General features: G+C 40.2%; 1 protein-coding gene across 3 annotated transcripts in view; it reads left to right on the forward strand.

Annotated features, from left to right (window-relative positions):
* Positions 1 to 2,751, forward strand: part of Tsc22d2 (TSC22 domain family member 2) — a 47,069-nt gene extending 44,318 nt beyond the window's left edge. For 2 of the 3 annotated variants that reach the window (XM_059265380.1, XM_059265379.1), the window contains 2 exons: positions 340 to 391; positions 1,021 to 2,751. In XM_059265380.1, the coding sequence (XP_059121363.1) occupies positions 340 to 391; positions 1,021 to 1,281 (313 nt within the window). In that variant the 3' untranslated portion in view covers positions 1,282 to 2,751. The remainder of the gene's footprint in view (positions 1 to 339; positions 392 to 1,020) is intronic. The other variant, XR_009379797.1, reaches the window with a different exon arrangement.
* The last annotated feature ends 24,917 nt before the right edge of the window (positions 2,752 to 27,668 follow it).

The raw sequence follows: 27,668 nt of genomic DNA on the forward strand, positions 1-27,668 counted from the left end.
GAAATAAAGTCATCATCTGAATTTTAATGTATTAAGGCCACCAAAAAGAAAACTCCTAATTGAAATTCCGAGTAAGTTTTAAAGTGGCATATGTATGTCATACACAAAATATGAATATTGGGATTATAAGGATTTTAGAAGTCAGCCATGTACCAAAATCCTCATGTAAAAAAGTTGAATCTCTGAGTACTGAATTGCAAAAATACACTTGATAAGTTATTTTTAAATGATCACATTTGATATTGGGTAAAACACAAATGTCTTTTACATTATTCTAAGATTTGGAAGGATGGTTAAATTTTTAAGGATAATTTAATGAAATATTCTAATTTTTTCCAGTGCATCTGGGGGCGGTGTTGTAGCCATTGACAACAAAATAGAACAAGCAATGGTAAGTAGGTTCACATTTGTCCTTTCACTTCACTGGTGGTCGAGTCCAGATCACAGAAACCTAATTTCTTTAAGCCAGAAATTACCTTCTTTGATATCAAGATTAAGAAGGTGCTAGAACATTGAAAATTTCTAGTCCACATGTACTAATTGCGTAAATCGTCCTTCCATCTGATCACGTCATACTTTGTGTGTCACTGTGGGACGGGAGCATACATAAGTCAGTACAGTATGTATTCATCTGAAAAGCATCAGCCTTTGGTCCATTTAAAGTGTTGGCTATGTGGCACTTCAGTCTCTAAAATAGCCCTGTGACTAGTTTATTAGCAAGCAGCTTTCCATTGGAATATTACTCCTCTGTTGTTTCTATCCAACATCTTAAATGCTCATTCTAAACTTTGGGATGAAAGAGTACTTGCTATATATACTAGTTGGGAAAGAGACTTTTTCCACCCCATCTCCTACAGGTCCAGTCAAGATATAGTGGAAACATTAAAAGCATGAGGAGAAATTTGCTTTTAAAAAACAAAAATAAAAAAACCACTAGTGTTTATAAGGTACCCAGTCTAGAACTAAGTAGCTCCTTGTTTCTCATAAGTCTTTTGACATTCCTAATTTTGTTTTTCACAGGATCTGGTGAAAAGCCATTTGATGTATGCAGTAAGAGAAGAAGTGGAAGTTCTAAAGGAGCAAATAAAAGAATTAGTGGAAAGAAACTCTTTACTTGAACGAGAAAATGCACTGTTAAAATCTCTTTCAAACAATGATCAGTTGTCCCAACTCCCAGCCCCACAGGCCAATCCTGGTAGCACTTCTCAACAACAAGCAATGATAGCACAGCCGCCTCAGCCAACGCAACCTCCACAGCAGCCGAATGTCTCCTCAGCATAAAGCTTTCCTAAGCCTCAGTAAGGAAAAACTGAAAGCAATCTTTCCTTGTGTGCCACTGGTGTTCTTTCCACTTTCTAGAAAGCAAGTAGCCATGCTTGCTTCGGCTGTGTGCTTGGCCTTTTCAGTATTAGACAATCGTTCTCCAGGAGCTTTCCCTCTCTAAGATGTCCTGCCGCACTGTTGATGTCCACTTGTATGCCATCCATACAGAGGAGAATACTAGACGGGGTTTATTAAAGAAAGCGAGCAGTCTTCACGCTACATGTACGCATGAGTGGGATCTTTAAAAGTTTGGGTGGCTCTCCCATGTCTCTTATCACCCGTGGATTTACCTTGAGCCTTCCTGTCACATTATAAATAACAGTTCATCTAAAGAGCCACTTTTCTTTCAATATCAGTAACATTTGCCTACGTAAGTTTTCATTTATTTTGTGTTTTATTTATTACAGGGCTGCTATTTTCATAATGTACATGAACAATGTCACAGAACTTTTTTAATTTTTTTGAATAATTATAAGTATCAGTAAAGGAATTGAAAGACAGGATTACATTTAATAAATAAAACGTTTAGGCAATAATTGAACAAAAGAATCCTGGCACATTTCTAACACTAATGGCAATTTACCGTTGGTATTTATTTTCACTAGTAAAGATCCAGCTTGAATGTAAATTTTGTATAGTGTAAGTATGAAAAACACAGTGCACCTGTACAGGTAGTCACCAGTTATTGTGATATAATAAATAATTGGGCTATTTTCATGAAGAAAACTTTGTTCATTTGTTTCTACTTTCTAATAGAAATTGCCACGATTCCTCTGCTTTTCAACATTTCGTATGACTTTTTTTTTTTTTTTTTTTTTTTTTTTTTGGGTGGGAATAAAAAAGCTGTGAAATTGTTCAACCTACTTTGTAACCAAAGAAGCAAAGCTGTGTAATGGAGTTTTGTTTTGTTTTATAATGCACATTCTTTATGTATTTTTATTTAGTGTTTTCTTGGTCACAATTTTCTTTGCTGTCTAGCATGATCTGCATGGCCTGTAATCTCTGAACCACTTTCGTACCTCATGTTTTTATCCAGCACTCTTATTGTACTGTGTACTAGTCTGTGAACAATGTCAAATAAAAAGAACGAACAGGTCGTATGGTGGAACTGAGCTAGTGTACAATGCACCAGTTGTACAAAAACAAAAATGAAGTGAGCCATCTTTTGTTCATTTAAAATGGTGTTTTGAATTTCATATGCAGAAAACGTTTTGTTACATTGCAGATTTTAATGTATTTAATAAATGCAACATGCAGATTAAGTGCAGTGTATACTGAGTATTTAAATTAAAATGTACATTTCATAAATACAGTTTCAAGAGAAAGCATCATTTTGTGTATACTAACACATTAAGTGTATGTCAGAAATTGATGTAAAAATATATATTTTAACACATTTTCTGAAATTAAACTACAGTTTTGTTCAAATATTTGGCTCTATATGTGTTCAGAATTTGACTAGATTTGTATTTTCACAGTTTAAAATAATTCCTTAAATGAAAACCCATGATGTTATTAATGACAATGGTAGTTCTTAAATTTTCAAAGTGAAGTAATTTAAAGAACACAAGAATGGTGAGCAATATTTGTACTCAATATTCATATTATGTTAACAATATAAATAGGAAATCCTCGTCTACCAAAACTTTTACTTGAATTCAGAAAGGTGCCTGTAGAAATTAACATGTCCTGTATCGGTAGCCCACTAGCTAATTCAGTCTTAATGAGAAACAGTAGTTAGCTCTCCATGTTAGAAGAGGTTAAATGTTCAAATGTTCTGTATCTATTTGAATCATTCTAGCTTCAAACGAAAGTCATAAAATTGAAACATACATGAGATTACCAAATATTTTATATTCTAGTTGTGCTACAGGAAATAATGCTCAGTAAGCAAAATTTTCATGTTAATTAGTAACATTAGAAATACTTAAAAGAACTACATAAGTGTAAACTTGAGTATGTATAACCCTAAAGATGCAAAGTGAGATTCTCATAGAGCCACCATGGGCAAGATAGGATGTGAAACTGCTGTTGGAATGTGAACCTGAAGATTCTCTTGGTGCCCTTCCAGTGCTAATAGTGTGGTACTTCATTCAAAGAAGAACTGGCACTAGAAAAAGGTTGCAGGAGGAGACAGTTAAATGGCAAACTGCTGCCCAGGAATGCACAAGATCTTCCTGGCACTGGGAAAAAAAAAAAAAATTAGTGTGATTTTTGTGATGATAAGAAATGAGTTTTTATTCTAGGGCTAGAAAAACACAAACAAAATGTAATAGTCACCAAGGAAATAATTGGTATTTTATGGTTTAAAATGGTAACAGCAATTGCCACTACTACTATTCTTTAAGGAGGGGGGTGGGGAGTCTTAGAAAATGGTTAACAAAAAATAAAATTGGTTCCAAAAGGATTAACCTCCAGTAAACTAAAAAATATAAATGACTTAATCAGTTATTACATCTTTTAAATAGCAGGAGTTAATGTAGAAAGTAAAGTGGGCTTTCCTGTGTTCTCCAGGATGAAATTTGGCAATGTATATTAAGAACTTTAAATAATAAACTAGCTCAGTGGTGTGATGCTTAACTCAAGGTGCAGTGTTCAAAAAATGCAAGCATGTGCCTGTCCTGTGTGTCCACTCCTTCCCTTGGAACTCAAAAGTTTTATTGATCACCTACCCTGTCCCCTACTTAAAGTTGTCCAATGAAGTTTACATATAAATCTGTTCCCATTTCCATGAGGCACATTGAACTCCGAGAGACAGGAACAAAGATGGGCCAAGTATTGTGCTTTTGTTTGGAAATAATTGAATTTGAATTATTTCTCCCTAATTGATTTGTTTAGGATCTTCATTTGGATTAGATCTCTGTTGGGGTTAAAGTCTCCAAATATGTAGAACATCAAATAGTTGAAATTCCAATATGGGGCAAGTCTTACAGGAATGTCATCCACCTTTAATTTTTTCAGTCTCAGCCTATAGACCAGGTGCTATTACATAAGCTTTATGTTGGCTTAATTTTCTGATATGGTAATGCATGTACAATTGGAACCTAACTTTGCCCAGAGAAAATTATTTTTAGGTAGTCCTAATGTAATCTTAAAATGTATCCAACAAAACAAAAATGTGTAGGGAGTTGGAGAATCAAGCATTCAGCTTTTTTAACTGTTAGATGAAGCTGTTTGGCCCTTGTGACAAGTCTGTCATGATGGATATGTTTAAATTCTCTTCAGTGATTCTGTTGAAAAGGGAAGCCCTATCAGAATTCACAAGTAAATTGAGGCTACACAAACCAACCAATACAGTGAGACAAATCCACTCAAGGGTGGATTGCTTAGGGGTTTCCTGAAATGAGTCTTGAAGGTCACAAGAGCCAAGAGGAAGAAGGGTGTTTCAAACAAAAGAAAAGCCTGCTCAAAGTTCTCAAAACATAAACAGGGCTCCTAAAGAGCACAGAACTTTGTGGGAGAGAAACAAGAAATAACTGCCCCATCAGTGTTGGTAGTTTGGCACTATTCACAAACAGGAATGACTCGTTGGATGATGGCTAGTGGGATGTGCTCAGTTCAGTTCAGTGGTAGAGTGGTGGGTGGAAACGAAGCAAATAATTTAGAAAAAAGTAATCCAGAAAAGTGAGAGCATTCCATGGGGAAATTGAGGTTTATTGAAGTTGAGTATTCCTTTACCCCTTTTCAGTGAATTATTCCACTCCATGTCAGCACTTTGCTTTGTTCTCTTGTTTCTTTGAGGAAACATCTCAGCCAATACTGGAAAGTTCAGTCAGTCTTATGTCCAGTAGCCATGCATCTCTGCAAATTTAATGTCTTTGTTTCCCATTGAAGGAATTGCAAGAATTTGACAAAAAAGTGGAGCAAACAGAGGAACTTGGTCACTCTGTGCCTCTGTAAATTCAGCCCAATGGTAAACAATCCTCTGGTGATGGGTGTCACCATAATTCCATAGCCTCTTGCTCTCTGAAGAGATAGTATGAATTCTGACTCCAGTGCAGGTACTGACATGTAAGGATAGGTTTTCCATTAGCTTTGCCTTTCATTCTCTAACATAGGTCAAACCTACAGCCTCCATACTCTGTTGATGCAATAACAGACTTTGTCTCCCACCCCCTGCTTTAAGCCCCTAATAATTCATGTTTCTGTTTTCTATGCTAATCACTTCTGGTGTTTATTTGCACCAGTTGGCAAACTGACATTCCAAGGTACATCCCTGTCTAATATTTCCATACCAGGTTATGAATTTTTCCATCTAAATCTCTAAATGCACGTCTTTTCTATATAAGTGAAGAGTTATACAAGTGTGCTCTTAGTGGACTATCATTGGTCTGCCATGTTCAAATGTAGAAATTGCTAAAAAAAAAAAAAAAAAAAAATACTATAGAAAGCAGTGTAAAGTTCACAGACCTGTACTTTGTCTTTCTTCTGTGTTTTAATGTATTTGTGAGAAAAATCAGCAGTCATTTAGGATTGGTGATTGGTGATGGCAAGATAAGCTGTTATTTCACACTGGCACAGTCCACTTGGACACTAAATTTGTTCAACAAGATTGGATAGTGAGTTAGCTTTGGTTTTCCTTTTCTTACCAGAGGAACTGATAAAGTAGGCAGTTTGGAGTGTTTTCTGACTGCCCAGTGTCATGGATCCAGAGTCCCTGTGTTTACAGACTAGAACCTGCCCACAGAAGCCATAGTGTTCCTCTGAAAGAAGGAAGGAAAGGAGATGTGCTAACTTTAGAAAAATGATTGAAGTTTCAGACAAGCCAAATGACACACTTCAGCTTCTTCATAATGAAAGTTGAGGTCACTTGTAGGTCCAACTCTTTGCATGCTTTCGTTATTTCCATAAAACAACTGTAAAGTGCTCTTGCCCACTGCAATCCAAAATGTCTTCCAGAGCACAGTTTCTACTGCTATTTCACAAGCCATCAGCTCATCTATAGCTAGATAAACCTGAAGACGGCAGATGGAGCATCTGCCACCCATGGCATGTGTGATGCTAGGCCAGCGTCTAGTTCTAGCTCACTGAGAAATAAAATTTGCAAATCTCTTGATAAGGCTGTAGTCTTTCTTACATAGACAAATATACATGCTGACGTTTTGGGAAATAATTTGGGCTTTATTTCTTAGAAACATTGGAAAGCAATTCAATTCTCTCAACTTAGGTGCTTACCCCTATACTGAATGTTTGAGAACAGAAAGCTGTGTAGGGCGTGATCTGTGCCCCCCAAGAGCTCATCATCCAATGAAAAGTAGAAGCTGCCGTACCATGTTGCTTCTCCAGAATAAATACTGTTTATAGACCTTGTGTCCTTTGTTAGATGAAAGTAGTCATTTGCTGTGTCATGTGAAACCCCTTGCCATTGCCAGGAAATAAATAAGTCAACAAAAAAGCTTTAGCAAAATTAATCCTGGAAGAGGAGACCAGGCAAAAGAAGACTTTCCACACCGATATTGAGTCTGGGAGTTGCCCCTAAAAAAGAACTAATCTGAGAGAAGTTTACACATTTTTAATACTCTCAGTTTGTAGATAATGGATCTAATTTAACTAATGACTAGAATTTACATGTCATGAATTATATTGTGTCTTGTCTCACGAATAAATGCATTTTTGGCTGTCTTAACCAGCTATCATTCAATGAATGAAGTTAATAACTCAGGTACCTGATGCCAAAAATAAATCTCTAATAGAACTGAGAATTCAGAGGTAAATACAAGGCTATGTGTTAAAAGTAAGTGATAAGCCTTACATTTCCCATCAGGGCGGGAAGAATGGCTTAGTCAACAGGTAGTATTGAGACGGTGTAACCTTTGACAAAAAAAAAAAAGAAAAAAGAAAAAGAAAGATAAGCTTAGCTCTCTCACAAAAATTAAAACTTCCAGCTACACTAGAAGTGAGTCTTCTGCTTTGTGAAATTCAAAGCCTTGATAATGCATGAAAGTGAGTAATTTTACAAATAAGTTATGAAGAGCTGCTCAGCCCTGGCAAAGCAAAGCGCACATGAAACACACTATCTCAGATCCAGTTGGTGAGCATTAGACACATAGAATTAAGAGCTGACAAGTCTGGGAAAACAGGAATCTGACATCATACAAGTTTGCACAGCCACTTTTCAAGGCAGCTGGGGAAATGAACTTTTAGATGCCCTGTGACCCAATGGTTCCAATTTCTAAATCTACCCTTAAAAACACACACGTGGTCACAAGGCAGCTTGTAAGAGTATACAGTTGGAAAAATCAAAATCCACCAAGATAATGGAATATGCTCGATGCTATAAAATATTAGGTATCAGAAAAAGAATGAAGAAGTAGAAATGTGTGCTGACAGTAGATCTCTAGGATGCAATGTTAAATTTGTTAAAAGTTGGGGGGGGGAATACATGTAATACACATGATACTGTTGATGTTTAAAAAAAATGCCATACACAATACTGTATAGTGTACTTCTGCAAATCCCTATCTGTGTACAATATAAATATAGAGAGAAGGTTTGGAAGGGTACTAACCAAGCTGTTTACAGTAGTTTGGTGGTGTGCGTTAGCTTAAACTGTAATATTTGATGTTTTTGAATCTGCATTCATGTACTGTTTGTGTAATGACAAATTAATAAATTAGAAATAAAATGAAATAGAAAGTGTTTTCCTCTTCTCTACTGCTAATAATATCTCCCCCAATGTCCTGGGTCTCATGTTCAGCCTCCCTCCTTGACTGCTGTCCCAGGAACGTTTTTCCACCCCTCACACCCCTCATATCCCACCCCCACACACTGCTTTCATATCACCCTCTCCTCTGGATTACTCATGTAAGTATATAATAAGTGATAAATAATAAGTAACACTCCTCCCCTAACCAAGTCTGTTCCTCCCCCCTCCCCCCACCCTACTTCTTCCTTTGCCTCCCCCGCTGTACTGAGCTGCCATGGCTATTCTGTCTGACCTCAGCTCCTCAGCACCACTGAAGCTGTTCTTGTCCAGAGGCCACCAATGCTTTGATGCTGTCAACCCGTGTTCTTACTGGAGTACTGTGCCTAATTCCTGATTATCACTTCATTGACATGGGATATCATTTCTATTTCTTTTACTTTTCCTCACTTATTATTAGGTCCTCTTTATTTTCAGGGGTGTCTCTTTTAAAGCATATAGCTGATTTTTTAAAAATGTTTTTAACCCAATTTGTCTTTTAACAAGTGAATTTAATCCATTCCCATGTATCATCATTGCTGGCATGTCTCGAGTATTTTTGCCATCTAATTTTTGTGTTTGTGTTTCTCTTTAAAAAACTTTGAGACCTTCCTCATTTTCCCCTCTCTTGGGCTTATTCAACTGATAGTTTTTATTAATTTCTTCTTCCTTTTATTGCTGGAAAGTTATACATCCCGTGTCCACTCACCCTAGTGGTTATTTTACCATTTTCTTTATCACTAAATTGTGGAGATGCTCAATCATATGCAGAAGTAGTTGAGTAAATGCCCATGTACCCACCACCCAGTTTAAACTGTATCTGCTCATGGCCAATAATATCTATTAGTGTTTCTATCTACTTCTTCTATGATGTTCTGGATTATTTTGAAGAGAGCCTAAGATACCCTAGGCTTCACATTTACTTCACACAAAGACTTGTAACCATATCATTGCACTACTCAAAATGAGCAATCCATTTGTCTCATAGGAAATCTAGCCAGTGTTCACATTTCCCTGCTTGTCACTTTTTTTTTATAGTTTATTTGTTTGAATCTGGATCAAAGGAAGGAATGACTGCACATGGTAAGTGGTGGTCTGGCCTCTAAATCTTTTCATCGGGAGGATCCATGCCTCAAATCCTCTAATAATCTGCGTTATTTTCCTGTGGCTGTTCCTGAAGCTTGAGTTTCCCTGGTAGCATTTTTGTTGAGTCCTCTGTCCCCTGTAATTCTCAATCAGATCTTAAAGCTTAAACAGATTCAAATTTATATTTTGTCAGAATTTATTCAAATATAATACTTGCTGTATGCTTATGCCTGGTTGCCTCTATTCTGTGATATAGGCATTGCTGGTAGTTGTTCCCTGTGCCTGTGAGTCCTGTTAGGCTTTCTCTCACACTAATGGGACACTCCTCAAAAGAGAAACTTGTCCTCTTTATATATGGTTTGGATGAGATGTCCCCCATAGTCTCGGGCATTTGAATGCTTGGTCCCCAGTTGATGGCACTATTTGGGGAGGCTTAGTCACCCTGTTATATAGTCATCTAAGAAAGGCAGGGCCTTTATTCCTTCCTTTTACCTCCAGTGTCAAAATTATATATCAGGTTGCTACAAATGAATAAAAATAATATGCCAAGAACTGATATCTTGCTCTGTGGGAGAATGAAGTGAGTTCATTTGGGTCGCCAAACCTCAGGTGCTTTATAGGAAGAAGCCAGGAAATAACTAAAGAAAAGAAAAGTTGGCAATAGAAAACAATTGGTCTATGCTCTGCTGAGTCAAGGACTGAGTAATTTCTGAGTCAGGAGTATTTTGAAAGAGAAGGGTTGCCGTGAGTTGAAGGCCAGCCCAGATTACAGAATGGGACCCTATCTCAAAAAGGCAAAAAAAAAAAAAAAATGAGGGGTAGGGATGTGTGGTGGTTTGACTGAGATGTCCCCCATAGTCTCAGGCATTTGAATGCTTGGTCCCCAGTTGATGGCACTATTTGAGGAGGCTTAGGAAATATGGCCTTGCTGAAGGAAGTGCATCACTAAGGGCAGGCTTTGAGGTTTCCAAAGTGTGGTTCTGAGACATGAGCTCTCAGCTGTTCCCCCACCATGTCTGCCTGCACGCCATCATGTTGTCATAGTGATGGGCTCTTATCCCTCTGGAACCCTAATCCCAAAGTAAAACAGCTTTTCCTTTTATGAGTTGCCTGGCTCGTGGTGTTTTGCCACAGCAATAGAAAAGTAACTAAGACACAATGGGAAGCTCACATCTGGGCACAACTGGCACTGCTTGAAGAGAAACAGCAGCAGCTAGAAGCAAAGCAGTGGAAGCTGTCCAAGACGCCAGGGAGTTGCTACACAGACAAGCAGTCCCTCTTTTACATGCTCACCCTCTGCCATGGCGACTGCACATACTTCCTTACCAGCTCACAAGCCAGAAAGCTCACTAAGACAGACCGCAAGGGGCTAATGACCTTCAGCGTGTGCAAACTATTTCTAATCAAGGCAACTCGTGCTCAGCAACATTGGTACCCTTGGGTTCTGTTGCCTTAGTTAAGCAGGCCTCCGCAAAGACCAACTTATCATCCTTTTGGACTTTCTCCAGACACAGGGAAAGGACTCAGTGTCGGAGCATTAGCTTAATAATCTATATTGTACAAGAACCTAGGTCTGTGTGGTCTTCCTCTCATCCACTTTTCTTAGCTGGCATTGGCTCCCTTTTTCTCAACTCTTCCATGCTGCTCCTAGTAGCCAACTACTCTTAAAACAGTCACTGAGAAAATGGGAAAAGGAGTCCATTTTCAAAATGAAAACGGGTGCCTTATAAACGGCCCTGTCTTATTCTCTAGAGAGAGTGAACAGCGGCGTTCCAAACCTGTGAGGCTTGGTTTGTTCGCTACTGACCTAACATCCGGAACCTACCCCAGTTCAGCATTCAGTAATCGCTATGATGCCAGCTGACTCATTTAGAAAGGAGGCTTCCTGGAGGCATTCTCCTCTCAGATAATCACACCCTCAAACAAGCTTCTACCACGTCATTCCTGACTGCCAGTTCGGGGTGGGGAGCCCAGGCCCAGGAGACTCGGCGTCATGCCTGAGACCTACAGATGCTTGAAGAGCTTCGGGACCTGTGGGCAGGAGAGCATCAATGGGAAGGCAGAAGCTTAGCAGTATGAGGTTAAACAGAAAGTGCCCTTTGCCCTTTGATAGCCCTCCATAGCACGTGGGCCTCAGAGCTGCATTCTCTGGGATCTACTTTCGTATTTACAGTCGTATATCCTGGCACCGAGTACTCATATTAATGAATGAGTGAAGATTCACATGAACCTTATACATTTTTTTTAATTCTTAAGCTTTCTGATCATTAAGTATAGGGGTAATAACTGACTCATGGGCTTGCTGTAGGGATTGAACAAGGTAAAACATATAAATCACTTAACTGGGACACTGGCCCCTCATGGCCACTCTTGCTTTTCATTTTACCACATTTCTGATTAAAGCCATGATCTTTTTCCTTTTTTTTTTTTTTTTTTTTTTTTTTAATGGGAGGCTCTGGAGAAAGACTGGGCAATTTACAATCCTTTTCACAAAATCTTTCCCTCTTACCCCTTAGAGCCTAACCACTACCCCAAGGCTTGGGACAGCAAGTATTTGCTCATTTGACAAGTGTGGAGACATGTTTAAAGAGTCTAGAGAGCTTGTCGTCTGCCCAAGACCTAGATTCCAAGGGACCCGGGATGCCATTCTTCTCCCCATTGTGCTTGAGTGGGTTCAGACTCAAGGAAAGAAAGCGTGTTTTCTAAAGCAAGCCTGCTGAAGCTGGACCTGGTTCCTGCTCTTGACATCAATGAATCTTGGGGTCCGTAGTTAAGAACTGGCCATTCAGGATGAGCAGAATACAGATAACACATGACAACACACCCTGCATCCAAGCAGACTGCAATCAGTTCTCTGAAATCAGTGCTGATTGCTTATTCGTCAGGAATGTGGGTTTTCAAGCCACGTGTGGTAACTCACACCTATGATCTCATCACTTGGGATGCCGAGACAGGATGTCAAGCTGAGGCCAGGCTGATCTATCCAGTGAGTCTATGCCAGCCTGAGCTACATGAAGAGACCCTGTCTTAAAAAGAAAAGATTTTTAAGATATTTATTTTTTAAACAGTAGGGTGTACTTTTTTTTTTTTTAACATGACAGTTTCTTTACTGTGTGTTTTTGGCTGTTTTTTACTCTTTTAGCTCTTTGGCTCTTTGGGAGCCCACCACCCACTCCCAAGTAAACACACATGGAGGTTTATTATTACTTACGAATGCCTGGCCTTAGCTTGGCTTGTTTCTAGCCAGCTTTTCTTAAATTAGCCTTTTGCCTCTGGGCTTTTTCCTTTTCTTACTTCTGTAATCTTACTTTCACTCTTACTCTGTGGCTGGCTGTGTGGCTGGGTAGCTGTCCCTTTCTTTTCTCCTCTCCTTGTTCTCTTGCTCTTTCTTCTTTTCTTCCCAGATTTCTCCTTCTATTTATTCTCTCTGCCTGCCAGCCCTGCCTATCCTTTCTCCTGCCGTTCAGCTCTTTAGACAGGCACAGTAACACAGCTTCACAGAGTTAACAAATGCAACATAAAAGAATGCAACACATCTTTGTATCATTAAACAAATGTTCCACAGCATAAACAAATGTAATACATCTTAAAATAATATTCTGCAATACTTATGAAGACTCATAAATACACCAAACAACAGAGAACAGGCTCTTGGGTTAGGATAAATGAAGTCGTCCACACATTACTTGTGAATTGGCAATTGCAAGGCTGGTAGCTACTTTGTACAAGTTAAAAATAACAATTTACACCTTTTTCATAGACAAAACACCTGACTTTTTTTTTTTTTTTTTTTTTTTTGGTTTTTCGAGACAGGGTTTCTCTGTGTAGCTTTGCGCCTTTCCTGGGACTCACTTGGTAGTCCAGGCTGGCCTCAAACTCACAGAGATCCGCCTGGCTCTGCCTCCCGAGTGCTGGGATTAAAGGCGTGCGCCACCACCGCCCGGCATAACACCTGACTTTTAAGAAAATATTAAGGGAAATTTTTACTTATTCTTTCTTCCTTCAAGGGATTGTGTGGAGTTTTATACTAAATCTAAAAAAGAAAATTGGTTCATGTTGCTAAGCTAAAAGACAGCAAGTAAACAAGATATACTCATTAAATGGCTAAGAAATCTGAGACAGAAAGATGAAATCTTTGGATAAGACCAAGTCTGTGTAAAAAAAAAAAAAGTAGATTTGCTACTCAACAAAAGTGAAGGGACCCACTGTAACATACAGAAATAATCCCCAGGTCTTTCATAAGGACACATAAAGACAGGCCTGGTGGCATAGGTCTGTAACCCAGTTACTGAAGAGGCTTGGACAGGAGAGCCACAGCTTCAAGGCCTGCTTGGGCTACAGAAAAAATTCAAAGCCAGCCTGGACATCTTAGCCAGACCTTATGTCAAGATAAAAAAGTAAAAAGAGTGCTTGGGATGTACCTCAGTGGTAAGCCCCTGGGTTCTATCCCAGGTAACACACACACACACACACACACACACACACACACACACACACATTCTGCTTAAGCTCCATGGTGGCATCTATAGTACTAATCCACCAAACGACCCTCTTCTATTTATGCTGTGGACCGCTGCCCAGACGTCACATATAAAAATGAGGTCATCCAGCACTTCCTCCCTATTCTGCAGAGGCATGTCTGCAGGGCAACCACCTTCTCCTGGGTCCCCTTTCCACTTCAGAGCTACTGCCAAGGAGTCTCAGAGTCACAGCTCCACCTCTCCCTCCCCCCATCCCCTGCCCTCCCTTGCCCCTCCCCCAGCCCCTTGCACTCTCCCTCCCTCTGCAGGTGTTTCTCTTCCACCTCAGCCCCAGACTGGCTTGCCTCCTCCTCAGGTGCTTCTGCTTGTGGGCCTGCACATTGCTGCTCCTTAACAGCCTGCTGCTTGACCTGAAGCAGCCGCTGGACACCCACACACACTGAATGGTGAGCGCTGGAGCCTGTGCCCTTTCGTTATTGTGGTGGCTCATGTGTGTCTAATATGGGGAAAGGTGTTCCCCATGGGGTTTCTACATTCAGAAACTAGGAGGAATACATCAACTGTCAATGAGCTTCCTTTCGTATCTAGATGTATTTAACTAACTCATTATCACTATCTCCTCTGTCACACCGCTGAGAACCTTAGCAGAATGTTGACTGAAAGAGAAAGTGCACCTCATTGTCTTGTTTAGTCTCTCGGCATTAAGCACATTGTTAGTTGTGGGCTTCTACTAAGGAACCCTCTATCACAGGGGGTAAGTAAACTCCTTTCTATTTCTGGTCACGAGCTATGGGACACCTACCTGGACGCTAAAAGAAGCAGGGAACAAATTTTGCCTCCAGTGAGGAGATACAATTCTCCTAATACCTTGGTTTGGGCTCTTAGAACTGAGACAGGATAATCCGTAGAAACTAATAGGCATTTTCATTTTACTCTACTTATTTGCTGAATTATTTTCAAGAAGAACCCCAGCTTCCCAACTCAAATGCTGCTCTTCCCTAGCTCTCTTTCTCTCCCTCCATGTTTTATTTGTTTGGTTTTTGAGCTGAAGTCTTGCTATGTAACCCAGACTGATTTCCAATTCTGCCACCATCCTGCCTCCACCTCCCACGTGCTAGGATTACAGGTGTGACCACAGTGCTCCACTCTATCTAAGCTTTTCTTCTCCCGTTCATGCCCTTTTACCTATAAGTAGGGGTTATTTCTGGAGACTGCCTTAAATTCTCACTCTACCTTTTTAGCCCGAAGCCTGGCTCTACTTCACAGCAGTAGACACACAATATCGAGTTGTTTAACCATGTCTGATAAGGCCTGCCTTACAAATAAATGACTTAATCCCTTCTTAAGAGCAATTTTTTTTTTTTTTTTACATTTTATTTATTTTGTGTGAACATGGGGTGGGGCTTGCTGAGCGCTGCTGCAGTGTGCTTGTGGAGGTCAGAGGTCCTTCCTGCCTGGGAAAAGGATTTGTTACCCACACAGTGAACCAAAGCTGGTGTTTTAAACCATCCCTATGCTTGAGCCTCGGGGTAGGTTTGCACAGTAAGATCAGGATGGGGAGAGGGGGAGAAAAGAAGGCTGCCTTCTGGTGGAGGATCCTTGCTTGGCTCCCTTTGTGAAGCCCCTGCATTTGAATACCATAAATATAAAATTACCTCTTAAAATGTATTCATGTAAAACACAAAAACCAAAGATGAGTCTATTTTGAAAAGGTATCTTGACTCCTGCCAACGAAGCAGGTGTGCTGACTCCAGATAGTCACCTCTCCTGCTCCTAAAGATCCAATCCCCCAGTCTCATCCCCAGCTCTGCAGCAGAACACCTGCTGTGCTCTTCTCTTCCTCTCTGCCCCCATCCCCAATGGATCACAAAGATCTTCTCCAACTTCCTTCTCCCAGCTCCCCCCATTACCCAGCCTCCAACATTAGCAGGCATTCTCTGGGAACACTCCAGCTCAGTAGATCAGGGGAAAAAGCAAGCTAATTGAAGACCTTCACCACTCCCTCCTCCCCTCCAAATCCAATCCCAAGCCTCATCCCTAGCACTGCAACAGAACACCTGATGCAGTCTTCCTCTCCCTGCCCCCCAGGCTACATCTCCTGTGGATCCCACAGACCTTCTCCTAACCTCCCTCTCCCCACTCATTATCCCAGCCCCCAACTCCAGCAGGCACTCCCTGCTAACCCACAGGCCACTCCTGCCAGGGAAGTAGGTAGGCTGACTGCAGATCTTCCCCTCTGTTCCTCCAGATTCGATCCCCCAGGCTCATCCCCAGGTCTATGACAGACCTTTTGGAGTGAACTCTCTTCACTCTTCCTGACTGCAAGACTGCAGATCCTGGTGAAATGCTCTGCTTTCCTCCCTCCTGTGAACTCCATCAGACCAACAGCCTATCCGTATTCCTAAGTGTCAGCTCCCAATAATCAGAAACATGTTCTACCTGGAACCCCAAGAGCCATTCCTATCTGGTCCACAGAAGAATTTCCTACCAGGCAACACACAGCCACCACACCCTCTTAAGAACCAGAGAGGAAACAGAAACCAAGGAACAAAATACCCACCCAAAAAAAACAAGGCCAGATAGCAACAGCTAGAATTGCAATCTTCTCAATCCAAGATGCCTAGACACCAGCATATAAACACCATCATTAACAGTCAGGACAACATGTCTCCACGAGAAGCCAGGAACCTTACCAGAGCAGGCCCTGAATATACCAAAACAGTGGAGGCACAAGAGAAAGACCTTAAAACAGGCTTTCTGAATATGATGGAGGTCCTTAAAAAGGAATAAGGAAAAATGAGTAAATACCATAAAGAAATCTATGAACACACAAACAGTGGAAGGAGATGAATAAAACTGTTCAAGACCTGAAAATGGAAATATAATCAATAAAGAAAACTCAAACTGAGAGAATTCTGGAAATGAAAAATTTAGGAATTCAAACAGGAACTACAGAGGCAAACTTCACCAACAGAATACAAGAGATGGAAGAGAGAATCCCAGGCATTGAAGACACAACAGAAGACATGGACATATCAGTAAAATTTTAAAAATGGAGCCAAAAATCTCCTGGTACAAAAACATCCAGAAAATCTGGGAACCTATGAAAGGATCAAATCTAAGAATAATAGGACTAGAGGAAGAACAAACCCAGGTCAAAGGCACAGAAAATATTTTCAGCAAAATCATAGAAGAAAATTACCCTAACCTAAAGAAGAAGATACCTATAAAGATACAAAAAGCATACAGAACACCAAATAGACTGGACCAGAAAAGAAAATCCCTTCAGCACACAATATTCAAATGTACTAAACAAAGAAAGAACACTAAAAGCTTCAAGAAAAAAGACACCAAGTAACATCTAAAGGTAGACCTATTAGAATTACAGTTGGCTTCTCAATGGAGACTCCACAACCCAGAAGGGCCTGGACAGATGTGCTAGAGACTCTGAGACCACAAATGCCAGCCCAGACTAGTATACCCAGAAAAACTTTCAATCACCATAAATGGAGGATAGAAAACATTCCATTATAAAACCAAATTAAATCAATAGCTACAAATCCAACCCTACGAAAGGTACTAGAAGGAAAACTAAAACATTAAAAGTTAACTACAACCGTGAAAACAGAGGTAATAAATAATCTCAGACAAGCAAAGTCAAAAGAAGGGAAATACACGCACATGCACACCACCAACAAAAACAACAACAACAAAATAACAGGAATCAATTATCGTTGGTCATTAATAACCCTCAATATCAGTGATCTCAATTCCACAGTAAAAAAAAAAAAAAAAAGACACAGACTAATAGAATGGATGCAAAAATATCATCCATCCTTCTGCTGCATCTAAGAAACACACCTCCACATCGAGTATGGATATTACCTCAGAGGTAAGGATTGGAAAAAAATATTACAAGAAAATGGATAGAGAAAACAACCTGGTAAAAAAAAATAAAATAAAATAAAAATAAAATGGAGTATAAAAAAAAACAACTTGGTGTAATCATTTTAATATCTAACAAAATAGACTTCGAACTCACACTAATCAGAAGACACAGGCAAGGACACTACATACTCATCAAACGAAAAATACACCAAGATGACATTTCTATTCTTAATGCCTATTCCCTAAGCACAAGGGCAACCAAACTTGTCAATGAAATGCTACTACAGCTGAAATCACATCCTGACCTTCACCCACTGCTAGTGGAGACTTCAATACCTCACTCTCACCAACACACAGATCATCCAGACAAAAATCAAACAGAGATATGCAGGTGCAAACACAGTATAAACCAAAAGGACCTAACAGATATTTACAGAACATTTCCCCAAAACACAAAGAGATAATCCTCCTTCTCTATACCTCATGGTACTTTCTCCAAAATTGACCACATACTCAGTCACAAAGCAAATCTCAACAGGTTCAAGCAAATTAAAATATACCTTGCATCCTATCAGACCATGACGATTTAAAGCTACATATCAACAACAACAGAAACAACAGAAAGCTTACAGACTCATAGAAACTGAGCATGAATGAAAAATGGGTCAAGACAGAAATTAAGAAAAAAATGGACTTTCTAGAATTGAATGAAAATAAATACACAACATACACAATCTTATAGGACACAAAGAGAGCAGTTCTAAAAGGCACGTTCATAGCACTGAGTGCCAAAAAACAAAACAAAAACAAAACAACAACAACAAAAAAAGAGAAATCTCATACTAGCAATGTAACCGCACACCTGAAAGCTCTAGAACAAAAAGAAATCACACCCAAAGGGAGTAATTGGCAAGAAATAATCAAATTCAGGGATGAAATCAATAAAATAGAAACAAAAACAATACAAAGGCTCAATGAAACAAAGAGTTGGTTCTTGGAGAAAATCAGTAAGATTGACAAAACCTTATCCAAATTAACTAAAAGGCAGAGAAAGAATATCCAAATTAACAATATTAGAAATGAAAAAGAGACATAACATCAGGCATTGAGGAAATCCAGAGAATCATAAGGACATACTTTAAAAACCTGTACTCCACCAAACTGGAAAATCTAAAAGAAATGGATCATTTTCTAAATAGGTACCACTTACCAAACCCAAATCAAGATCAGACAAGCATTTTAAGGAGACTCATAATGCCTAGTGAAATAGAACAGTCATTAAAAGTCTCTCAAGGCCGGGCGGTGGTGGCACACGCCTTTAATCCCAGCACTCGGGAGGCAGAGGCAGGTGGATCTCTGTGAGTTCGAGGCCAGCTTGGTCTCCAAAGCGAGTTCCAGGAAAGGCACAAAGCTACACAGAGAAACCCTGTCTCAAAAAACCAAAAAAAAAACCAAACAAACAAACAAAAAAACAAAAACAAACAAACAAACAAACAAAACAAAAAAAACAAAGATAGCCCAGGACAGGAGCTGGAGAGGTGGCTCAGCAGTAAGAGCACTGACAACTCTTCCAGGGGTCTGGGGTTCAATTCCCAGCATCTATATGGTGGCTCACAACCATCTGTAACTCCAGTTCCAGGGGATCTGACATGTTCTTCTGGCCTCCTCAGGCACCAAGCCAGGCACACAAACACTCATACACAGAAAATAAGTAATAAACAGTTACAAAAAAGAAAAAGAAAAAGGGCCAGGGCCACATGGTTTTAGCACAGAATTTTATCAGACTTTCAAAGAAGAATTAATGCCAATACTCCTCAAATTATTCCACAAAATAGAAACAGAAGAAACATGCCCAATTCATTTTATGAAGCCACACTTACCCTGATACCAAAAACCTCAAAAAGACTCAACAAATAAAGAGAATTACAGACCAGTTTCCCTTATGAACATCGATGTAAAAAATACTCAATAAAATACTTGCAAACCAAATTCAAGAACACATCAAAATGATCATCTACCATGATCAAGTAGGCTTCATCCAAGAGATGAAGAGATGGTTAAATACATGAAAATTCACCATATAAACAAATTTAAAGACAAAAATGGCATCATCATCTCATTAGATGCAGAAAAGGCCTTTGACAAAATCCAACACCTCTTCATGATAAAAATTCTGGAAAGATTAGATATACAAGGCACATACCTCAATATAATAAAGACAGCTTAAAACAAGCTCATAGCTTATATCAACATAAATGAGAGAGACTCAAAGAAATTCCACTAAAATCAGGAACAAGACAAGGTTGCTCACTCTTTCCATACCTTCAATATAGTACTTAAAGTTCTAGCTAGAGCAATAAGACAACTGAAGGAGATCAAGGGGGAAGTTAAAACATCTTTATTTGCAGATGATATGATAGTATACATAAGTGACCCTAAAAATTCCACCAGAGAACTCCTACACCTGATAAACACTTTCAGCAAAGTAGCTGGATACAAAATTAACTCACAAAAATCAGTAGCCCTCCTATATACAAATGAAAAACAGACTGAGAAAGAAATCAGGGAAACAACACCTTTCACAATAGCACCAAATAATATAAAATATCTCAGGGAAATTCTAACCAAAAAAGTAAAAAACTTTTATGATAAAAACGTCAAGCCTTTGAAGAAAGAAACTGGAGAAGATATCAGAAGATAGAAAGATCTCCCATGCTCACGGATCAGTAGGATTAATACAGTAGAAATGGCCATTTTATGAAAAACAATCTACAGAGTCAATGCAATCCCCATCAAAATGCCAACACAAATTTTCACAGATTTTGAAAGGACAATTCTCAGCTTCACATGGAAACACACACACACACACACACACACACACAAATCAAAACAAAACAAAACCAAAAAACAAACAAACAAAAAGAACAGAAAAAACCCATATGATAGCTAAAATAATCCAGAACAATAAAAGAACTGCTGGAGGTATCACTATTCCCAAATTCAAGTTGTAATAAAAAAGCCTATATAGGAATAAAAAACAACATGGTATTGGCATAAAAACAGACATGCTGATCAATGGAATTACATTGAAGACCCTGATATAGACATAAATTTTCACACCTATGAATACCTGATTTTTTGATAAAAAAGCCAAAAATACACACTGAAAAAAAGCATGCAATAATAATAATAATAATAATGGTGCTGGCCAAACTGGAGGTCTGCATGTAGAAGATGCAAATAGACCCACACTTATCACCCTGCACAAAACTCAACTCCAGATGGTTCAAAGACCTCACCATAAAACCAGATACACTGAACCTGATAGAAGAGAAAGTGGAGAATATCCTTTAACTCATTGGCACAGGAAAAGAATTTCTGATCAGAACACCATTAGTATGGGCACTAAGATTAACAATTAATAAATGGGACCTCAGAAAATTGAGAAGCTTTTATATGGCAAAGGATATTGTCATTCAGAAAAAGTGGCAGCCTACAGAATGGGAAAAGATTTTTTATAAATTCCGTATCCGATAGAGGAATAATATCCAAAATATATAAAGAAATCAAGAAACTAGATATCAAAAAGCCAAATAATCCAATTAAAATATGGGGTACAGATCTAAAGAGAGAATTCACAATAGAGGAAACTCAAATAGCTGAGAAACACTTAAAGAAATGTTCAACATCCTTAGCCATCAGGAAACTGCAAATCAAAACTACTTTGAGATTTTATCTTACACCTGTCAGAATGGCTAAGATCAACAACACAAATGACAACTCATGCTGGTGAGGATGTGGAACAAGGGAACATTCATCCATTGCTCATGGAAGTGGAAATCAGTGTGATGGTTCCTCAGAAAGATGGAAATCATATACCCCAAGATCTAGCTATACCAGTCTTGGGCATATATCCCAAAGATGCTTCATCCAGCCACAAGGACAGCTGCTCAACCATGTCCACTGCTGCTCTATTTATACTAGTCAGGAATTGGAAACAACCTAGACATCCCTCAACAGAAGAATGTATAAAGAAAATGTGGTACATTTACACAGTGGAGTATTATTCAGCTGTTAAAAAAAAATGACATCATGAACTTTGCAGGCACATGTATGGAACTAGAAAAAAAGATCATCCTGAGTGGGGTAACCCAGACCCAGAAAGATAAACATGGTATGTATTCGTTCATATGTGGATATTAGTCATTAAGTAAGTGATAAGGAAGCTACAATCCATAGAGCCAGAGAGGTTAGATACAGAAGAAGGGACTAGGGTGGACACATGGATCTCCCTGGGAGGGGAAAATAGAATAGATTTTTATGGGTGGACTGGGGGCAAGAGGTGGGGGTCTGGAATGAAAGGATCAGGTGGGGAAAGGAGAGGGAGTTGAGGGAGGGAATTTGGGGAGACAGCTAGAATTGAAGGGCATTTGAGGGGTAGTATGGAAATTCAGTGCAGTGAAAACTTCATAACATACATGAAGAAGGTCTCAACGAATTCTCCAAATAATGGAGGAGATGGAGTCCCAAATCTCTTGTCATCAAAGGAAGCTTCCAGTATGGGTCTGAGTTATATCCCACTGAGTTGCTGGGCAAAGTGGTCTCGTGAAAATCCCCAAACAACCCAGGCTGTTGCCAAGACAATAAGGTCCTCTCTGCAAACTGACAGCAACATCCCATTGCTGAAGATGATACCCACACAACTCATTGAACATGGAGAAATTGAGGCAATGCCCACATAGAACCTTCATCTCTGTGGCCTTTGGAACAGGAAGGTCCTCTGCAGGCTGCCAAAAGAGAAACATAAACACCAACCCAGCCTTTGATCTACAATGCTGTCCTGCCTGCAAAATATGTCAAAGCAATGGTGGCGTAAAGCTTGTGGGGGTAATCAACCAATGTCTGATTTGACGTAAGGAGCGCTCTCCAGAGATGAACCCCATACCTGACACTGATGAAGTGTGCAGGGAAGGTGATAATTCAGAAGCCAGAAAGGAAACAGGTCCCCAATGCAAGTCTAGTCCAAGGGCATCCCCAAACAGGAAACAAACAAACAAACAAACAAACAAAAATGACCCTGTTTCTTCAAACTGTGAACCAGCACAGCAGCAGAAATAGCCACGACCTGATTTACATTCACAAGGTATGAATTGCATGCCAGAAATCTGTGCACAAAGCAGTTCACGCTAATCAAACAAGCTTCCTCTAAAACTCAGACCTCCTGCAGCCCATCACCATACACAAGTGGGTCTCTCGTTATTTTCATGCATGCAAGGCTTCTTGCAGCATACTAAATAAATTATCTTCTTTGTTCTCTGGCCTAACGGGTGAATTCTTTCACTGACCTTAACACCCAGTCCCCAAGCTCCAACCCATCCTTCAAATGGTCTTGGCTTCTTGCTATTTCACTCATACCTCCCCTTCCTCCTTTAAAAAATGACTAACTGCTTAAAAACAAAACAAAACAACAACCCTATCAACCTAGATACTGTCACTGCCTTAGCTCCTAAGGTCCTCTCTTTCTATGTTCTTTCTATGTCCTCCCATTGTCTTCCAGCTAATTAAACCAACACTTATGCCATTGCCTGTTGTGCTCCCAGTATTCAAGTTGCCCCTGACAGTCAACCCCTCCACCATACTGCTCCTCGTGGAACTAGACATGATGATGGACATGGGCACCGAATAAGGGGACTGAGATTTGCTACCTCTGCTTACTGTAATGCAACTGTCCTGGTATAGCAATAATCAGCTTTCATGGGGCTCATCTCCTGGCCAGTGACTGATAAGTCCAACTCCCTTACCTCTTAAGGGAGGCGATAATAGTCTGTAATGTCCTAGCCTTTGGAACAGATAAGAGTCAGAGGTAAAATCCAGGTTCCTGGAACTTGCTTTGTAGACCAGGCTGGACTCGAACTCACAGAGATCTGCCTGCCTCTGCCCCCTGAGTGCTGGGATTAAAGGTTTTGTGCACCACCACTGCGTGGCTCAGGTGCATTTCTTCACATGCAATATGCCAAGTATTTCTCAAACTTATCAGGATATATACATTATCTAGAATCTTGTTAAAAATGCAATTTTTGAGTAGAAGAGTGACAGGCAATCCTTTATATGTGTCTCTGTAACAAACTTTCTACTCTACCCCCTTGTCTTTCTTTATTAGGTTTTTTTTTCTTTTAATTAAGAAAACTTTTTCATTCATTTTACACACCAATCAATGATCCCCCTCTTCCTTGCTCCTGCCCCCCTAGCTTCCCTCTTCCAATCCACCAACCCCACTCCTCCCCCACAAGAAGGCAAGGCCTCCCATGGGGAGTCACATCCAGTAGAGGCAAGTCCAAGCCCTTCCCCCTGCCTCAAGGCTGCACCAGGCTTTCCATCCTAAGTAGTGGGCTCCAAAAAGCCTGCTCATGCACCAAGGATGGATTCTGATCCTACCGCCAGGGGGCCCCCCAAGCAGATAAAGAGACACAGTTGTCTCACCATGCAGAGGACCTAGTCCAGTCCCATGTAGGTTCCACAGCCATTGATCCAACTTTCATGAGTTCCCACTAGTTTGGTTTGGTCATCTCTGCAGGTTTCCCCATCATGATCCTGATGCACTTGCTCATAGAATCCCTCCTCTCTCTTTGACTGGACTCCTGGAGCTCTCTCTGATGTTTGGCTGTGGATCTCTGCATCTGCCTCCATCAGTCATTGGAGAAAAGTTCTGTGATGACAGTTAGGGTATTCACCTATCTGATTGCTGGGGCAAGCCAGTTCAGTTCAGGCACCCTCTCCACTATTTCTAGTAGTCCAAGCTGGGGTCATCCTCGGGGATTCCCGGCAACTTCCCTAGCACTGGGTTTCTCTCTCCCCCCATGATATCTCCCTCCATCATGGTATCTCTCTCATTGCTTTCCCACTCCATTCCTGTTCCAGCTCGACCATCCCATTCCCTTATATTCCCATCCCCTGTCTTTATTAGGTTTTTAAAGTACTTGTTGCTTCACAAAAAGAGCAAGATTGGATGAATTTATAAACACCCAACTTACATGCCACCTTTGTTCTTAGCCCTTTTCATTATGCAGTGTTGGTTGTATTAGTGCTGAATCACAAAGTAATGAAAACTGAAGACATTTGGAAGGGAATTAGGCTTAGCAGACCCAATGGAAAGAACACATATAACTCAGCAGAAGTAGGGAGAAAACAGACAGTCATTACCAAGTTCATGAACACACTGTCAGTGAGAGCCAGCTCACAGCTGCTGAATAGCCAGTGGTAAACATGGGATGCCATCAACTTGTCATTCATTCTGATTTCCTTGCAATGCTAAAATATGAAAAAAAAAATAGAATCGTGAAACATAGTATACCCAAAAGGTCAAGAACAATGGAAGGGATGATAGGGAAGTTGCTGGAAACAAAGCTTCACCAAATACTCTCCATGTCTTAAATCATGAACTGTTTGTTGAGTAACGATTATAGATAAAACATTGTGCTCTGAGAAGGCAGCAGACAAGCCATTTCCCGGCTCCTGCCTTCATGTAGCTTACAGGTCAGCCAGGAGACTGACACGGAGGAGGTGTCATCAGCCCTGTTATCTGTGAGGTGTGGTCTTGTTTGTAGGTTTTCGAAGTGTTAGTGTGCACTGGCTGCCATAACAAACTATGGTTTGACATCAGCAGAACATGCACTCATAGTTCCAGACAGGGACAGGAAATCTTGCTTCTTGTCAGGCTTTTTCTTAGCTCACAAATGGCTGCCTCCTGGTCATGCCATACTGACAGGGGAGGAAAAGGATAGGGAAAGGGTGCTTTCTGGTGTGCCCTATGGTCTTATTTACTTCTTGGAGATAAGCACAGACATTTTTAATTCCAGAACTCAGAAGGCAGAGGCAGACGAACCTGTGGGTTTGTGACTAGCCTGGTCTACATAGCAACTTCTATTCCAGCCAGGAATATGTAGTGAGACCCTGGAGGGAGAGGGGCTGGGAGAGAGAGGGAGGAGAGAAAAGAGAGGGAAGACATCTGGGGGAGAAATTAGTGTTGAATTTTATTGTGCAGTGTAAGGCCAAGTATGGTGGCCTTCCATGTGGCTCTGGGGCACTAGTTTGTCACTCATATGCATTTTAAATAGCAGTAGGACTTTCAATACTGTATGTTTTTCTGCTTCAAATTCTGATTGTATATTAAAAGCTATGAGCATTTCTGGAAAGACTTTCTGATGTGCTGAGTGAAGACAATAGGGTTGGAGAGTTTCACACCTTAGCAGACAGTAATCTCAGATCTAAATGTGAGAGTGAAGATGCCTCCTGTGGTAGAATATTATTTTAAGGTGTGTTACTTTTATGTTGCATTTGTTTAATACTATGAAGCTGTGTTACTGTGCCTGTCTAAAACACCTGATGGTCTAATAAAGAGCTGAACGACCAATAGCAAGGCAGGAAAAAAGAAAGGCAGGGCTGGCGGGCAGAGAGGATATATAGAAGGAGAAATTCGGGAGGAGAAGGAAAGAGATGAAGGAGTGATGAAAAAAAAGGAATAGCCAGAGAGGGAGGAAGACTCCAGGGGTCAGCCACCAGCTACACAGCAAGCCCTGGAGTAAGAGTAAGATTTACAGAAGTAAGAGAATGGGAAAAGCCCAGAGGCAAAAGGTAGAAGGGATATAGTAAAATTTTAAAAAGCTGGCTAGAATCTAAGCCATGCTAAGGCCCAGCATTCATAATTAAGAATAAGCCTCCATCCATGTCCGTGAGTGATTTATTTGGAAGTTGGGAGGTGGGCCCCCCAAAAGAGCAAAACCAAACAACAACAGCCTCCCTTATTAGTTTCTATACAAAGGCAAAAAGAGAAAAGGAAGGTCTAGGGCACCCTTTCCCCATTCATAAGAGTTATGTTTTTCTAGTTTGGAAACACTGACTTAGGAGTTTACTGGGCATTACAGCACACGCCTGTAATCCAGGCACTTAGGCTCAGGATTGCTTGAAGGCCAGCCTGGATCACAGGATCACAGGAGTGAGTATCAGGCCAGCAAGCAGACAGACCAAGACCTGTTCGCAACCCCAGCCCTCCCCAACAAAAGGTCTCATCTCCGAGGGCTGTGTTTTGATTTCTAACCACCAGGTGGAGACCACACAAAACAAAAGCATTTCCTGTGTTCGTGTGTTGTGCTGAACTTGAACATGTTAGTCTACATATGGACTTCTAATGTAGCAGTGGCCTAATAGTACAAAGACTTCAGAATTTCAGGCCACCTGCAAAATCAAGGCAGACGCAACTTTTTTAAAAAGAGAATCATAATATGTTCAAGTCAATGACCTTTAAAACTAAAATTGAGCTGGCCATGGTAACACACACACACCTGTAATCCCAGTGCTTGGAAAGCTGAGGCAGGAGTACGGATGGGGGTTGATAAAAAGCAAGTACAGAGCCATGCAGGATAACACAGCAAGATTCTGTTTTTAAAAACCAACAAACACACAAAACCCAACCAAACCAAAAGTGTAAAATTAACATTGAGATCCATGTCTACTTTGAATGAGTCTATCAGAGTAAGAATGTTTCCATGTTACATTCCAGTCCCTTAGAGTATGTATAAAACCAAGTAGGCAAGGCCAGCAACAGTGGGAAGAAGAGAAAGGAAGAGATGGTGGAGGAGGAAGAGGAGGGGAAGAAAGGGAAGGAAAAAAGGACAGGACAGAGAGAGCTTCTCTTTCCACGAAAATTGAAAGATTTTCCATCCTGTGTACTTTTTTGTAACTTTTTTTTTTGGTAACTCTTGCCTGGCTGTCTTTGGAGGTGAGATACTCGATATTCACAGTCAAGTTACCTTACTTGATAATTTTTTTTCAGGTAGAGGTTTCTCCTTACACAATATGTGGAGGTTATAATAATCGAATGGCCATATAATCACTCTGAACATTATTATCAGTTAAGTTAATTGTCCATATGAGTATTCTGGGAGTCTTGAGCCTGAGTGTCTAAAGAGGCTTGTGAAGATGTTCTACAGACCATTTCTCTCCACAGAACAAAAAATTTCCCCTGTGGGGGTCACCCAGTAACATCAGACTCTGTTCTTTGCATCTTAAGGGGTCTCAAACTTGCAGTCCTGTTGGTTCATCAGAAGGGGGAAGCGGCTGCGTCTGAAGCTCACTTCTCCTTATCTACCAGGAACTGGATACAACGAAATTAGCAGCTGGATCTCCATAACGAGACAAACTTCTCCCTGAAT

This window comes from Peromyscus eremicus, chromosome 6, assembly GCF_949786415.1.
Source record: "Peromyscus eremicus chromosome 6, PerEre_H2_v1, whole genome shotgun sequence".
NCBI lineage: Eukaryota > Metazoa > Chordata > Mammalia > Rodentia > Cricetidae > Peromyscus > Peromyscus eremicus.